Source organism: Typopeltis vanoorti, chromosome 4 (assembly GCF_054136105.1).
Source record: "Typopeltis vanoorti isolate ZY-2024b chromosome 4, IOZ_Tvanoo_1.0, whole genome shotgun sequence".
Classification (NCBI taxonomy): domain Eukaryota; kingdom Metazoa; phylum Arthropoda; class Arachnida; order Uropygi; family Thelyphonidae; genus Typopeltis; species Typopeltis vanoorti.
This window is the reverse complement of record NC_143552.1, coordinates 5294331-5312382: the sequence shown is the minus strand read 5'-3', so window position 1 is coordinate 5312382 and position 18052 is coordinate 5294331. Positions and strand designations below refer to the sequence as shown.

At 35.1% G+C, this 18052-nt stretch overlaps 1 protein-coding gene across 2 annotated transcripts in view; it reads left to right on the top strand.

Moving 5' to 3' along the window:
- Positions 1-18052, top strand: part of SMC5 (structural maintenance of chromosomes 5) — a 752645-nt gene that overhangs the window by 194686 nt on the left and 539907 nt on the right. For both annotated transcript variants that reach the window (XM_090391623.1, XM_090391622.1), the window contains exon 8: positions 7704-7765. In XM_090391623.1, coding sequence (XP_090247749.1) covers positions 7704-7765 — 62 coding nt within the window. The remainder of the gene's footprint in view (positions 1-7703; positions 7766-18052) is intronic.

Genomic DNA, 18052 nt, shown 5'->3' with positions numbered 1-18052 from the left:
TTACTGACTTTGCAGTTACTGAGGTGACAGAGACTGATGTGAGCATTGAGGTAGAGGTTACTCTACCTCAATGCTCACATCATCTCATCATGAACTGGAGGTTACTCAGTATATTTTGAAAAACATTAATGTGAATACAGTAGTGGGCCTCGATGTTATGTCAGCTCATGTGCTACAAGAATGTGCAAGTAAACTTGCAATGCCTCTGATGAATCTGCTTAATCTAAGTCTCAGCTCTGGCAAGGTTCCAAGGGAGTGGAAAGAGAGTTAGATAATTCCATTACATAAAGGTGGTTCCAATACAGAAGTAGCAAATTACAGACCAATTAGTATCTCTAGTGGTGTTTAAAGTATTGGAAAAGTTGGTTAAAAATAAAATTCAGGAATGGGTAGATAGGAATATATGATGTATATATGATATATATACATATATCATACATACTAATTATACTTCTTGCTTGCTCATGGCTTTGTAAAGATAGGTTCTGCCTCAGTAATTTATTTGCATTTTATGATTAAGGTGACAGCAGAACTGAATAAAGGAAAGCTACACCATGATACTGCAGGACTTTGCAAAGGCATTTGACAGAATTAATTCTGCATGGAAAACTATTACATAAGTTAGAACAAATGGGAATGGATATGAGGCTGGTGGCATGGATAGAGCATGGCTGATATGGTGGAGTGGAATATAGGGGAAATGAGAGTGACTAGTGGAGTGCTCCAGGGCTCTGTACTGGGACCACTCTCTTTAGTTTGTACATTAATGATATAGTTGCAGATTTGAAGAGGAATATTCAGTTGTTTGTTGATGCAAAACTATGGAGTGCAATAGTTGATAAAGACAATGTAGATATTTTACAGGATGATTTAAATAAATTGGCAGTGTGGGCAAAGGACAATGGTTGTCAATTCAGTGTTGTAAAATGTAAGGTAATGCACTTATTACACATTTGGTATCATATTGAAATATCATATGGTTCTAGTTTAGAGGAAATTGATGAGGCTGGGATCTGGAGTTGATATTGAATAGAGATTTGAAATTCAGAGGACGTATTGCAAGAAAGGATTACTTGGATGCTGAAGAGCACATTGACGAGTAAACATAGGAAGATTATTATTCCGCTATAAGGCTGTGACTCAGCTACATGTTGACTACTGTGCACGGATTTGGTCACCTGTGTTTCTTGGGCTAGGGAGGCAATGGAGAGGATTTAGAGACAAGTGACCAGATCTGCGGAATGTTCCCTATGAGGATGGATTGAGGGTGTGTGTCTGGGTTGCAGAGTTTATCTGACAGGCAGAAGAGAGGGGATATGATAACAGCTTAAGTTACTAAAAGGATTCTATAAGATTTACCTATCATCTTTCTCCTTAAACCTAATTTTGAATAAAAATTAGGTTTAAGGAGAAAGATGATAGGTGTTGTGTTAATGGATAGAGTTGGTCTCCTGCGTTAAGTCTTGACTCCATGGAGTACTCATATAAATAATAATTTTGCTTTATGAGTCTTATTTTGTTATTTATTTCATTTCTTATTCTTATATTCTTTATATTTGGCTATATTAGTTGTATCTTGTTTATTCAGTTTATTAAGTTTATTAAATTTTTTTTTTTTAAGTTTATTAAATTGTTTTGTTTTTTAAGTTTATTAAATTGTTTTGTTTTTTAAGTTTATTAAATTGTTTTGTTTTTTAAGTTTATTAAATGCAGTTTTATTTTGGTTTCTGATAGTTCTTTTACTACTTCAGTATACCCAGGAATTCAACTTGTTTTATTTTCCAGTTTGTTTCTGTCCCAGTGCTTTATATGTTATTCATTTAATGTTCATTTTGAATTTTTCCCCAAATGAGAATCTATGTTTTCTTCATTAATGATAACATTTATTTGAAATTGCTCTTTATTCTATTTTGATAAAGTATTTTTACACCATCTTCTTGTAATAATTCAGTCTTATACAGGGGTGCGCCAGTAGTGTCTGGCGCCTGTGTGCAAAACTTTAGTTGCCCCCCCCCCCTCACACACAATAAAAAATCACTTTAAAAAAACGTATCAGTGAGTAAAAATGAAATACAAAATATATTAATTATAAGTTTATTGAACCAAAAGCAGAAATTACAAAAAAAAATGTATAAAAACATACAAGAAGAATACAGAAACAAAAACAGCAAAAATAATTTTGAAAAAAAATAAAGAAATTTGTTATTTGGCAAGGAAATCATTTGCGAATTGCACCTTATATAGTTTTATGTAAATTAACAGATAAACTTACAGTTTTATAAAAACAAAAATATTAAATATTTTTTGGTACAAAATTAAACTAGCTATATTTTATTTGGCAAGAATCACTGTCATTTGTACTTTGTATAGGTATAAATAAGAAACAGATAAATTTACAAGTGGCTCCGTAGCGCAATTGGAAGAACGACGGTATATTGCGCCCTTCGATTGGAATAGGCCTAAGTTCGATTCTCGTCGCGATGGGAGGAATCTTTATCTGCATGATTTCAATCGAAGGTGAGTTAGCCGATCTCATACGGAGTAGCAGGATTTTTTCTCCTGGAAACTCAGGTTTTTCATCCCGCATACAGACAAATCGGCCCTTCAGAACACACGCAATTTACAGACAAAAAAAAAAACTACTTGTGGTGGCCGGTAGACAGCTGTAGGTGTCCTCCCGCGATGAGTCTTTGGACTCCTTGGAGGTGTCAGGAATAATAATAATAATAATATAAACAGGAACATATTAAACATTATTAGGTAAAGAAATAGGCAAATAAATATTTAAACAGAAAGAAAAATCATTTAGTGAATTGAACTTTTCTAGTTTTCATTAATGAAAATTCTCGAATAATCTCATGTATATCAAGTTGATCCAAAATATCTGACTTTGATATAATGGCAAGATTTGAAAGTCTGTCTTGTACGCAAGTAGTTTTTAATAATTTTAAGTTTAGAAAAGGACACAGATACCGGTAATGACAGAAGAATCCGAAGAGCAATTGTAAAGTTTGGATAACTGTGATTAAGTCGTTTGAATAAATATACTGAATTATCTGATATATATAGTTTTTAAAATTAGAAATAAATGGTTGATAGTGTAAAATTTCTTCACATAAATTGTCTGTGTCAATGTCTGAATGATTCTCGTGTTAATTTTTGTCGTAACTTTTTACAACAAGATAATAAATGTTCTTTATTTTGTGAAGTACTTAACAAATACAACAACTGAAATGAATTCATATGTTCTTTTAATAAAGTAAATCTTTCCTGCAAAGATTCTAATGTTTGATCTATTATGCAGAGAAAAAATTTACTTTAAATGAAATTTCAGGATCTACTATATTTTCACTTTCATGTTCATAATCAAATTATGTTGTCTTTTTACATCACCTTAGTGGTCTACTACTGTAAAATGCAGGTTCTACATCAAATTTTGTTGCAGTTAATTTTGAGCTTTTTACAATTTCTTTGAAAGTTTCATCAGACCTATAATCATTTAAAAATTGATTTTAGATCATTCAATGCACTTAAAGTAAGTTGGAGATTCATAGATGAAGACTGTAGTATTTTGCTGACAAAATTGACTTGATTTAAAATATCATACCAAACTCGAATACAACAAATAAATGTAAATGTAGCAATTTTTTTCAACTAGACATTCTTCCTGATATTTGGATTGTTCGTCCAGTTTTGAAGAGTCATTGCAAATTTCAAATGAAGCATCGTACATCATACAAATATTTATAAAGAGGTTTTATGGCATCCATTCTGCTCGACCATTGTGTTTCAGATAATGGCTTTAAGGTTAAATCAGTTACATGAGTAGTTAAAATATTCCATCGGTAAACAGAAGAGGAAAAAAATTTACATAACTCTTGTAATATATTAAAGAAACCAATAGTTTCATGATTGATATTCGCAGTGTCATTAACTATCAGGTTTAGACTATGATTTGAACATGGGACATAAAATGCATGGGGATTTAAATCAAACTCTTTTCTGTAAACCTATATTTTTGCCGCGCATATTGGAACCATTATCATAGCCCTCTTAAGTTATTTATGTCTAAATTTAATTTTTTCAGTAAATCAGTAAGAAATATTGTCAATCCAGCTCCTGTAGCATCTAAAATTGGATAGAATGCTAAAAAGTGTTCATGTATTTCAACACTTTTATATCCTGAATTGAAATGACGAATCTGACTATCACACTTACTTGTTCAGTATGTGATACGTCCGGAGTACAATCTAAAATAATTGAAAAATATTTGTTCTGTTGACACAGGTTAATAATATTATTTTTAATATTTGATGCCAATAAAGTGAGTATTTCATTTTGAATTTTATCTCCTAAATAGGAGGGCATATTTTTAAAGTCAGGATCATTAGCTACACATCACGTGTGTTCCGATATACAAGGATCAAACTTTTCTAATATCTCAATGCATTTTAAAAAATTGCCATTGTTGCGATCTTAAAGTTTATTACTTTTACCACAAAGATCAGATTTTGTTTGCCTAAAAACTGTACTACAAAAATTATTCTTTTTATAACTTCATGCCAACGTTTCCTTTCATTATCTAAAACTGTTTGTTGCAAATGATCAATACAAGTTTTATTTCTTAAGGATGTAATCGATTCTATCCAATTTTTTGTAATTGTTCAAATGATATAAATTTTTCTCATGACGATTCAGGTACATTGCAAGATGTTGCCAGTCATTAAATCCCAGAATAAATTTATTATGTTCGGAATTGTAAAGTTCAAAAAGTTTGCAGCAAAAGCAATAAACTGCGTTTTTTGAAACTGAATAAATTAACCAATTTCTATTGTATTCTTCGCCATTTTTTAAATGCCTTTTATAATATGTATATGAAAATTTTTGTCCGTAAGAATCGCGTGGAAAATTAAAATTCTTTAATTTGTTTATGACCCGTTTCTAAAATGGCTTGACTTGTTGTATAAGAAATTGTTTCCGGCCAAAGTTCGGAATCATCAAAATTAAACACACTTATTGTAGTAGATTCTTCACGTTCCGAATTAGCGAAAATGTCTTCAGTATCTTCACTTATTGTTTCTTCTATATTGTCTTTGGGTGACAGTTTCTTCAGCATGTTCACTATCTTCACTGGAATTCTTTTCCAACTGACTGAGTCTATCAAAAATATCCTTACTGCAACCAGGAACTGGGTCCGAGTCATTCATCGTTACTTTTTTAGTGAAGTACTGAGTAATTTCTGGAAGCATTTCTCTCTCTTTCTTCTCCTTTTCTTTTATTTATTAAATTTTGATACTTGAAAGTTTATTTTTCACTTGGTTAGAGTATAATAAATTCAGTTTAGTCCTTTATCAAAGTGTGAGCAAACAAAGTTTGCACCTGAAAGTGGTACAACACCAGGGAAACTCGTTGCAAAGGTGGAGCAAGATACCAACACTCCTGTCTCAGTATCTCCTATAATGCAAAACACATCTCCTTGCGGATATTTCTCATGTTATGCATTAAGGGAAGGGCCACTACCCAGACTAGTTTTGACCTTTATTGAGGTCTCTTCAGTGGGAGCCAGGCCCAAGTTGAGATACCAGGCAGAAGCATTAGCAGGTCATCTCTACCTATAGGAGTTGCCAAATGGTGTGCCACCCTTTTTTTTAATAAATTACTCTGGATTTAGAGAAAGATGTTGAAAGTTTATTTTTCACTTGGTTAGAGTATAATAAATTCAATTTAGTCCTTTATCCAAGTGTGAGCAAAAAAAATTTGTGCCTTGTCCCTTAATGCATAACATGAGACATATCCGCAAGGAGATGTGTTTTGCATTATAGGAGATACTGAGACAGGAGTGTTGGTAACTTGCTCCACCTTTGCAACGAGTTGCCCTGGTGTTGTACCACTTTACCCCAGTCCTGAAGATACTTTCAGACGCAAACTTTGTTTGCTTTACCAGTTAAAAAATTACAGGAAATAAGTACGGAAAAGATAAGTCTATTCAAACCGACCTTTTTCTCCTTTTATGGCAGAGCCACAGTGATAAAAACAATCATTACCCCAATGCTGATGCACACAGTCAATATCACAGGCATCACACTGCTACAAAAAAACCAATTATCCAAAAAACTCATAGATTTCTTCTGGAATGAAAAAAAACATGAGGTTAAAAAACAATACCTGCAACTAAAACATGAAGAAGGGGGGTACGCTCTGCCTGATCTCAAAAGCTTGCTTTATGCAAATACATTCAAAACCGTACGGAAGGCCTTAAACTCAAACCATATTTCAGGCCTCCTAATTAGATATTTTATAGGACTTTTCCTCCCCCTCTCTGGAACCATGGACTATGCTGGACCCCGTGCAAGGGTTGTGCCCAAGTGGTACCGCACACTAGTAAAATCACTCACAGTACTTAGAGACAAAGGAACAGAAATCCTCACACACAAACCGAAAGCAGTATACTGGGATTTCTTCCAACTCTCCAGGCGTGATACACCAAACCTCGGGACAAACAATGAAATTCTCTTTAAAAACATCAAGAATAGCTGGGGACAGCCTTTTCATCGGGATCTGGCCTGGCGAATAGCTTATGGGCAGCTCCCGGTGAAACAGGTTAAATCTAGGTACGTACCCAGTCCGTGCGATCCCTTTTGTGATGTCTGCCGGGGCGTGGAAACGGTGGAGCATTTCTTTATTTTTGCCCACCAGCCCAACGCGTCTGGCAAAGACTGAGCACAGCACAGGAATCCCGATGCTATCACTAGAAGAGGTCATACACCTGCAGTTCCCGCCACCAGTCAACAAGACCCAAAAATTCGCCATTTTTTTAATTAACGTCTTAAAGTATCACATCTGGAAGGTACAGAAAAAATCCCAGGTACGGGACGCAAATTTAATGTACGCAGGAATAAGGAAAGGTTTCTTTTTTTACCTTCCTAAATTTCTTGCGCAAGAGAGACATCTACTAGGCGACTTTAAATTTGTGAACAAATACTGCAAACCACTGAAAATCTGCTTTCTTATACAGGCCCTGTATATTTCTTTAGTATCTCCAAAACTCCACCTAACTCTCCCTAGGAAAAGTAACAACCACTCTGTTCTTCCTCGCCACAAAGCTTTCGCTGGCACGGTTTCCTTTACTCCAAATAAGGGGGGGTAGATTAATAACAGCTTTATAGACAAAGATTAATAACAGCTTTATAGACAAAGATTAATAACAGCTGAAATGAAGTTTATGAGAAAAACTGCGAAGTATACTCTACTCAATCACAAAAGAAATAAAAAAGAAAAAGAATTAAACCAGTAACAGAAAAAATTAAAATATATAAACATAAATGGATGGAACATGTTGAAAGAATGAAAACAGAAAGCTTACCAAAACAAGCTTTTTACCAATTACAAAACCATTAGGAAAAAGAAAACCAGGATGTCCTCTTAAGAGATTTAACAATGACTTCTAAGGCTGGAACAGGCAAATCTATGCATCCTTGACAAGCATGATGATGATGTTTTCAGTGCCTTTTCTGCTCTTATTTTTTGTTCAGATCTGTACAATCTGGCTGCATCTTCTATTATTGTGTTGTATTGTTTCTATGAGTGCTTAATTTTTACATCATGCAAGTTGGTTGCCAGTCCTATTTGTTGATTACCCTGATTTAGCTAGGCATGTGTAATTTTTGTGGCATTATTATATTTTTGATTCTTTATCTTTATAGGTATTGGAAACTGAAGAGGAGTTTCAAAGTAAAATTAAAGAAGAAACTCAGAGGCATAAACAGTAATTCACTTCTTTTATTTAGACTGCCATTTCAGTGATATTATCATACAGTATATTATCATAAATAATTAATGTTGAAACTTTGTTCATGTCTAAGAATAGAATTTTACGACTGTGAGTTCATTGATAAAGAATTGGCTTTTGTTTAATTATTAAAAAGTTATAACCATACAAAAAAACTTGAATTTTTTTTGTATGGTTATAACTTTTAATGCCACAGTGGATGAATGGTTTCTTTAGGGTGTAATGTAAGTAAATGATTGCAAGTTAAATATGAATTTTTAAACACTTGGATCAGATTATTCGAATATTAAAAGTCAAAGAATGAGAAATTAGAGATGTGTGCCATGTGTCACATGTTTTCTAGGATTGTTTGGAGGTGATGGTTTGAAAAGTTGAACTCAGTTATGTTGTGAGAGATTTAATCAGTCATTTCCTTCCAGACATCACCCACGATGAATCCTTAGTTTGTTGTTTGTTGAGAGAGAAATGTGTGAGTTAATGGTGATAGTGGATTCCTTCATACAACTTAAAAGGAAGTTTTCTTCAAGATGGGACATAGTGGCTTTCTCTCAGCAGTGTTATTTGTGTAGGATGATAATCAAGTCTCAAGTTTTCTTCTCTTCTGTATTACACATTGCTAGATGTTCATTCTTTCTTATTTCATAAATTCTTCAAGTCTGACACCTATGTAGTATAGACTACAAGAACAGGAAAATGGAGTCTAAATTAACATCAGAGTGATGTTCTTGAAGCATATTAAAAATATTTTTCAGACATCTCCTTGAATACCTGTTAAGAACCAGTTGGAGCAGAAGTTATTTTATCTCTTTTCATCTTTTAAAATGAAAACTGCTCATTTTCTGAATTTTTTTCCTTTTTTTTTTTTAAATGATGGATGGTGAAGAGATCAGGCATGAAGATTGCATCTAGTGTGATTTGCTTTTAAGTTTGTGTCATCTGCTAAGAGAAAATAATCTATAAGGCTCAAACTTCATGAAACATGATTTAAAAAAAAAAAAAAAAAAAAAAACCCGCTTATCATCTAACCAAGATTGAAAACAGTATTTTAGAAACACACTTTATTGTGCTGTCACTTCTCATTGTATCCAACAGTTGACTTTTCTGTGTAGTTGTGAAGATGTTCTTCAAAATTTGGATATAATGACCCCATGGTTATTATCATCATCATCGGACATCTATGTAGTCCAAAGACTCATTGTGAGAGGTCACACTGTCACATAATTCATCATACCTTGCCTTAAATGCATTCACTGTCTCTGCTCTCTACGTTATCTGGCAATTCATTCCAATCGTCCACAACTCTTCATACAAAATAACTTACTCCTCACCTCCTTATTCGCAACTTCTTATACAACTTCAGGTATTATCTGTTGTTCTCCTCTATCTCCACTCATTCTGTGAACAATCATCCACATGAATCCTGTAATTACTCCTTACCGACTTAGGAGGAGACCTCCATGTAGCCTTTTAAGGAATGTGGAGAACAGACTAGGGCTTCTCACCTAACTTCCAGTTTTCACCTTCTCATGATGAACCTTGTTAGATATTTACTCAGATACCAATCCTATCCACTGGATTCTGCAGTTTACATTTTCTCAATCTATCCTCATACTCAGCATTCCTGAGACCCAGAACTACCTTAGTCAGTTGTCTTTGAACCCTTTCCAACATCTCTTCATCCTTTTGAAAACCAGATGACCAAATCTGCGCACAGTAATTCATGTGCAGCCTGATCAAAGCTTTATACAATGGAAACACAGCATACTTCCACACGTCTGTGTCCTCTGTACCATTGCTATAATACACTGTGCCGTCCTCATGATTTTAGCAATGTGTTTCTCCAAAATTTTGGATTCCTTGTTCGCATTCACTTCCAGATTCCTTATCTCCCCCATCTCCTTTAAGATATTCTCACTAATTGTATATGCTGCACTAACTGTATAATCTTTGCTTCCCAATTGACACTTACACTTTGTAACATTGACTTCCTAAACTCACTTACTTGCTCATTCAGCCAGTGCCAAGTCCTCTTGCAAAGCCACAACATCTACTCCTCATAGTTCTCCCAAACTTTACATCATCAGCAAACAACTACAAGTTGCCATTCAAACCTCTCCCAGTATCATTAACATGAAAGTTAAAGAACAATAGTCCAAAACAAATCCCTGGAACACACACACCACCACCACCAGTGACATTCCTCTTCTGAGATAAAGCTTCTCCATACACAACTTGCTGGTACTAATCTACTGTCCAACCCAACCCTATTCATTCTAGTTTAACTACCAGCATGTCCTGTGGTAATGTATTAAATCCCTTTGTAAAAACTAAATATACCACAGTATATATGCATCCAGTGTATTTGTCATCTTCTTAAAATAAGTAAGGTGATTGCTTAAAACATGATCTTCCTTTAGCAAACCCATGCTGACTATCAGGGGGGATGCTTAGAGTTCAAAGCTGTATACAAAGCTGTATACACATACCACCACCACCAGTGACATTCCTCTTCTGAGATAAAGCTTCTCCATACACAACTTGCTGGTACTAATCTACTGTCCAACCCAACCCTATTCATTCTAGTTTAACTACCAGCATGTCCTGTGGTAATGTATTAAATCCCTTTGTAAAAACTAAATATACCACAGTATATATGCATCCAGTGTATTCGTCACCTTCTTAAAATAAGTAAGGTGATTGCTTAAAACATGATCTTCCTTTAGCAAACCCATGCTGACTATCAGGGGGGATGCTTAGAGTTCAAAGCTGTATACAATGGAGCCTCGGTTGTCGAACTTAATTTGTTCCCGAAGGCTGTTCGAAAACTGAAACCATTTTCTCATAAGAATTAATGTAAAATGGAATAATCCATTCCCGAACAACCCTGGATGATTGTTTATTTAAACCTTTACAACAGTACTTCATGCATAAGATCATATACAATCATAATGAAAATGCATAAAATCTTACACAAAAAGAATAAACACAATAAATAGATTAAAAAAAAACGAAAATTTAACTTCACTTTAACTATACGTACGGAGGAGAGTTGATGGCATAAGTGGAAATGTGACTAAGGCGAGTCCCCTTCCATAAAAACATTTATTTTTTATTTAATTTTATTTATTTATTTATTTTTGAGTATTGTACATATCGTTGATTTCGCCATACCGAACTGCATAGCAAGATTTGAGACAGGAATGCCATTTTTCATGTTTGGATATGATTTTTTTTTTCATCTCTATCGTAGTTCTAACAACTTTTTTTTCGCTTTGCTGCTATCACTATTCTTCTGCGGTCCCATGGTAGCGTAATTAATAATTTATGGGAAAAAAAAACAACACAAAGAAAATCATGAAAACTCACTGCAAATTCCAGCAGGTGTCTGCACTAAACGAAAGCTGCCACGTAACTGATGCTTTCCCTTACAGCTTAGCACGTGATTGCTGTTTGCATGTTCGGGAACCGAAATTCTGTTTGGAAACGGGGTGTTTTTTGTTTGGAAAATATGTTCGGGAGCCAAATTGTTCGAGAACAGAGGCATTCGACAACCGGGGATCCACTGTAATTAGGACGAGACCTCCATGTAACCTTTTAAGGAATGTTGAGAACGGACCCGGGCTCCTGACCTAACATCCAGTTTTTCACCTTCTCATGATGAGCCCTGTTAGATATCTACTCAGATACCAAACGAACACTGATAGACTAGCAATTTGGGATTTAGCCAACCAAATTGTATTCCTATTGGCTTAAACCACAGTGTAAAATGATGGTACAACATGACAGGATTTCATTACGGCCGGGGCATTGCCCATTTAAACAAAGCCCCTGTTGTTTTTGTCAGGGAACTAGAATGAACAGCACAAAGTTGGCTACTTGAACACATCTCAATTCAACATCAGCAGAGTTCAAGATTCTTACTCTCAACATAAGAAGCATCAACGGATAAGAAGTGTAACTAGCAAAAGAATTGGATAAATACCAGATTGACATAATAGGCAGGACTCAAACAAAGAAGACAAAAATGAGATCTTTCTAAGCAACAAATACAAAATGTTATATTCAGTCAATAACAATCAGGGAAAAGAGGGAGTAACTATAGTATTCAACACTAAATATGAGGATAATCCTGAATAGCAGACAATATCAGGTAGAGTGATGTGGGCAATATAATAAAATATTGTCCAGTTCAAATAAAATGAAACAGAATAAAATGAAACAGTGGTAGGAAATGATTACCAGTCATATAGAAATGTTTGGGGAAAAACGCAAAGCTAATTATAATGGTAAATTATGTGGATTTCTATTCTGCATGTGGATTAGTTATCACTAACCATGTCTCAACATAAAAATGTGCACAAATTCACATGGAGAGAAGATGCAAGATTGACTGTTATAGTTGATAGCAGTGTTTTCCCACTGTTCAGGACACAAGCATATACAGAGGATTTGAAATAGGAAGTGATCACTGTTTAGTTTTGAGCAGAATAAAACTGGATTTCATATTGAACAGAAGAGTATATAAGAAAGTTTTAAAACGAATTAAAGTTGATCAGGTTTCAGAGGTGAATTGTAGACTCAAATACACAAATATCATTAGAGAAAAAAATTAAAGAGTTTGAAAACAAGAATCAGTCCTTGGAGATTCAATTGCAAGCCCTGAAGAAAACGTTGATTGATTGATTGATTCAGCCAGAGAGGCATATGGTGAGATTGTCTGTAAAGATAGAAAAATCAGAACTCCATGATGGACCCAGGAAATTAGAGGCAGTCAAGGATGAGGAAAGCATATCAAAAGTTCCTGGCAAGTAAGTCAGCTTATATTCTTAGAGAATACAGAGAAAAATCTAAGAAAGTGAAGCACTTTGTAAAATTAGCTAAATAAAAGTCATGGGGAAAACCATGACTTTTATTGGTATGACTTGGTAAAAACATAGAAATTAAATATCAGGAAGGTGGTAAAATATTCTGGAGGCTATTGTTCTTCAATGTTGTTCAAATCATCATAAAAACTGAAGATAAAGATATTCTAGATGTCTGGAGTAATTACTTAACGATCGTTAAATGAAGCAAGCAGTGTCAGCATGATAGTGGAAAACTCCCAATAGGAATGTAGTCAGGAATACCTATCCATACTTGAAGTAGAGAAAAAGAAATCAAAAACCTGAAATGTGGAAAGGCATCTGGAGTAGATGAAATTTGACCAAAAATGCTTAAGTATGAAGGTATAAAAGATAAAGTTTTTTCACTGGTTGCATTTCATAATTTAGGCCTGGTCAGAGGATCGAATTTCAGATGATTGGAGTATAGCTCTAGAAAATGGAAAATAAAACTGAGAATTTGAGGTATTTCCCTACTGAGTGCTCCTGGTAAGATTTATGCAAAATTGTGGAAAGGGAAGCTTGGTGAGAAAGATGTGGAAAGATAGCTTGGTAAAAATATGATCCTGACAACCTCTATTTGGCCTTCAGGCCAATTAGAGGTTGTCAGGATCAGATTTTTACTTTAAGACAAACAGATGAGAAATTTTGGGAATATAACAAGGAATTGTATTCATTTTTTGTAGATCTGGAAAAGGCACGTGACAAGATGTCAAAAGGAAAGCTCTCTCCAAAACACTACAGTTGAAATGTCCCATTTACACAATATATCAAGCAATACATAGTCTCTATGTAAGCTGTAATTCAACAATTAGAATTGAAGTAGATACAGAAGATGGTTTTAGGTAAAATCAGATGTGTGACAAGAGTGCACGTTATCTCTACTGTTATTCATTATGTATATGGATCACATTGAGGAAAGTGGTATTAATATGATATCAAAATTGGAGATGTTATTCTCAGCTCTTCATGCAGATGATGTTATACTTCTGAATAAATCCAGCACATCTGCAAGATTCCCTGACTAAATTGAATAACTGTTGTAATAAATTTGGTATCAAAATCAGCAATAAAAAGAGAAAGGCAATGAACATAAGTTGAAATATTGAAAACATCAACTGTATCCTGAAAGGTGAACCTATAAAACAAGTAAAAACATTTTAGCTATTTAGCTACAGTTTTTAGTTAAGATGGCAAATTAAATATGGAAATAAACAGAATTAGTATAGCTGGTATGGTATTAAGTTAGCTGAATAAATTTATATAGAATAATTAATGAACATATGTTGATAAAGCTATGCCAAAAATTTAATGTACTTCCTGGAACTTCCTCAAAACAAACACATGATATGCCATCAAGTCCTACAGCCTTATTAACATCAAGTTTAGTCAGTTCTTCATATACTCGGTTATCATTCACTATTAGTGTCTCCTCTTCCTTTTCCTATGCATCCATGTTCTGCATCATGTCACATTCAGAATGAAATACCTTTATGAATTGCTCCTAAACACCTGCTATATTTTTGCAGCAGTTTTCATTCTGCCATTTTCACCAACCAGTGTCATTCTTCCATAATTATTCTTTCTTCTACTGGCCACATATCAAAAGAAAATCCTGAGATTTTTTTCACCTCATTAACTGACTGCTGCTCATATTGTAATTTTGCTACCTTTACCAAGTGAGTCACCTTCCCTGATCTCTTTGTGCTCCTTACGACTGGTTATGGCCAGCCTGGTTGGCTGAATGGTCAGGATATCCGCTCTCCAGTCAAAAGGCTGTGGGTTCAAATCCTGCCGTGGGTATGGATGTTTGTGATTGTCTGTGAAAATACTAGTGGTGATGATGGGTGGTAGATGGCATTGGTGTATATGATGACGGTAGTTGTAGTTGGTGGATTTAGTGGTGGAGACAGAGTGTAGAATAGGTTCCCCTCCTTCGATGAGTCTTCGCACTCTCTGGAGGTGTTACGTAATAATAATAATAATAATTTATTACCATTCATCTTGCACTGCCTTCCATTTCTTCCTCGTCCAGATTGCCTGCCTTTACTCTTTATTCATCTATTTCACACCTGTCCTATTTAACCTCCTGCCATTTGGAACATGTTCTGTTCAGACATTGTCTCTGCCAGTTCCTGAACAGGGCCCAAGCAGCATTGATCCCCTTTTCATTCAGTTCTCCACTCTATGGTATAACTGCAAGCTGTCTACTGAGTTTGTCATAATCACCAGCTTCGTAGCTCTGTGTATAATCCCTTTTTCATGGAAGTTGTCATATGGCTGGTCACCGCAAAAGTGATCACTTCATGGTCACTTTCACCAACTGGAAGATTTGACACTCCAATGATAATTTCTTCTGATGAGATGGTCATATATCCTAAGTAGATACTGCCTCTTCATCCATCCATGTTATTTTAATTAATAATCTCCCATAATGATCATCTTTTTCTATGTGCCTACACATTTCCTTCTCACTGCCCTCCACATAACCAGGTCTATATCAACATTCAACTAAATATTTTATCTTGTCCATCTCTGCTTCATACCTTACTGCCTTGAAACCACTGCCATTCTTTGCCCCTTGCATCTCCACCTTAGTTAGGCATGACTCTTCCTTTTCTGCCTTGATTCATAAAGACATTATACCATTCCATTTGTGTTCCTGTCAGTATATCATCCCCATCCAACCAATCAATGCAACAGTTTTGTCTCCCCCCCCCTCATTTTGGGTACCTCTTGCATTTGTATGCAAACATAATAGATTTCCAGTTCTACAGGAAATCTCATGGACACCACTTCTTTGACCCTCCTCAAAATTCCCCCTTGCCGTTCCTCTCTGTCACCACCAATCCTACAATTCTCACCACACCCATACATTTTCCCTATATCCTATGTCATCTAAATCCTTTCTTGTCCGACTTCTGCATCCAGCATGCACACTCCTCATGCAGTATCACCTTCTCCACCCGGATCACCCCTCTTCATTCCTTGTATGTTTTATGTTTCTGCCCTCTCATTGTTTTCATACACACTACTTGCTTCTTCATTCACAAGCTCTTCTGCTTTACTTCTCTGGTCTTGCACATCACCTCTTAAAATTCTCCAGCTCTTTTGTTCACTGCACTCATTACTATTCCATTTCTGTTATGCATTTTCATCCATCCCACATGTTCACAAAATGTACTCCTTTTTTCTTGCACTTCTTTGCTACCATACCATTCATGATCTTTGCTCCCCACCTCTACTCACCACTGTTATACCTGGACAACATACTGACTACCTTTCCTACCATGCAGTTATCTTTTACTCTCTTCAACAACCTGCTGATATCCATTCTTACATTTTCCTTGTTCCCAACCAAATATTTCATTTTTTCTTACCACCACTAACAACTCTTTCCTTTGCTTAACTCTCATATCCAGTCACTCTTCTTATTCCACCTCCAGTAAAGCAAACCTTGTGCACCTTCTCATTCACCTCTTCTCTAATAATTGAATCCCTATATGGAGAGCTACTCTTGATTCACTTATTGTCTCTTTCACGTGTCCATATTTTGCACCATTCTTTCTCACTCTTCCATGCAAATCTGAAATCTGATTCTCATACACTGTGCATACACTTCATCTCTTGCCTCATCTTCACCAGCTCTGCTATCTATTCAATCACTTTCTTGTTGCCATTCGTGCTTGCTATCACTTGCACTCCTTTTTTTTTTTTTCTGCTTTTCACACTCCTATCTTATCAGCAAGTGCATGCATTATTGCACAACAGCAAGATAGCATACCCTTGTTTGCCATCATTCTTGCAATGTTATCTTGCTGTTACTGTCAGCCACTTTGCCTTTTTTCCCACACTATCTCTCCATCAGCTTGGTGTGCTTCTGTATCTACAGTGATTATCTCAGATCTGCCTTTTGTTTGCTGCTGCTCACATTCAAAGTTATCTCATAGTCCATAAGCATGTTACACTTTTTAAATACTCACACTCTCCCATATCTGCTATCACCTTCTACACATATATCCTCAGCATCTCAAGCGTACATAGTACATTCACCGTAACTAACCATTTTTGAAACATCTAAACTGCTTAATCTCATCTTTTTCACTATTCTACTTTCACCTCCACACACCGTGTAACGCTTAGAAGTAATATACAATCTGAACTCAACCAAACACCATTTATCAATCACAGTTTATGATAACATGAATAAACATTCTTTCTTATAAATAGTTTTCTTTCTGTAATAACAGTGATGTCCTATTTTTAGCATTACAATTGTTATTTTTGATTTAGGATCCTGGATTATCTATAGTCCTGTTTATAGTTACTCTTAAAGAGGAAGGTTCCGTGGGTCGAATATGGAAGGAAAATATTCGACCCACGGAACCTTCCTCTCTCTCTCTCTCTCTATAAGAGTAACTATAAACACGACTATAGATAATCCAGGATCCTAAATCAAAAATAACAATTGTAATGCTAAAAATAGGACATCATTGTTACTGAAAGAACACTATCCATAAGAAAGAATGTTTATTCATGTTATCATAAATAGAATTTAGCTTGATGTAGTTTCTAAATAATTTTTTTTTTTTTCTTCACTAGAGGTCATGCCAGTAGAATAACCTGTGATCTAATCATTGTTTCTCTAGCTTACTGTATTGTAAAGTAACTCAGCTTGTTCTGTATATTTGTATATGCTCCAGATGATGATCTTAATATGAAGATCTAAACATCAGGAAATTAAAAAAAGTTTTTTATAACGCAGTTGTAAATTCCATAATTTCTAAAATGAATGCTGATCACCATGCAACACTGAAAGAAAGGAGGGTAGTGCGTTTGCTGCCTCGTTTTGACAATTATGAGTTAAGTAGACACGTGACGATAATGAATGATATGATCGCAAGAATGTGCAAAAAAAGAGGTCTGGAGTGTGTTTGAAGGCAAAAGACAGCAGTATGCAAGAGATGGGTTGCATCTAAACAAGAAGGTCTTAAGCAATTGAAGAAGTTACTGTTTTTTGAACAAGTTGTAGAAATTGGGCAGGGAAACTAAAATTGAAAAGGTTGAGTGTAAGAAGGAGAAACTTATGCAGTGATTGTATATTTGTTGATCCTTATTCACAGAATAAATAGCAGAATAGAGTAGATAAAAATTGGCATGGGACTAATTAGGGACATGTGTATCAGTTCTAAAGCTGGTACAAGAGGGAATCTGCAATTTTTGTATACTAATGCAAGAAGCATTCGAAATAAGAGGGAAGAATTTTTGGCATTAGTCAATGCAATCTCACCAAAAGTTGTAGGCATTAGCGAAATTTGGCTGTCAGCAGAAGATGTGGTTACTGGAATTGAATGTGATTGATACAGTAATTTCAGGGAGGATA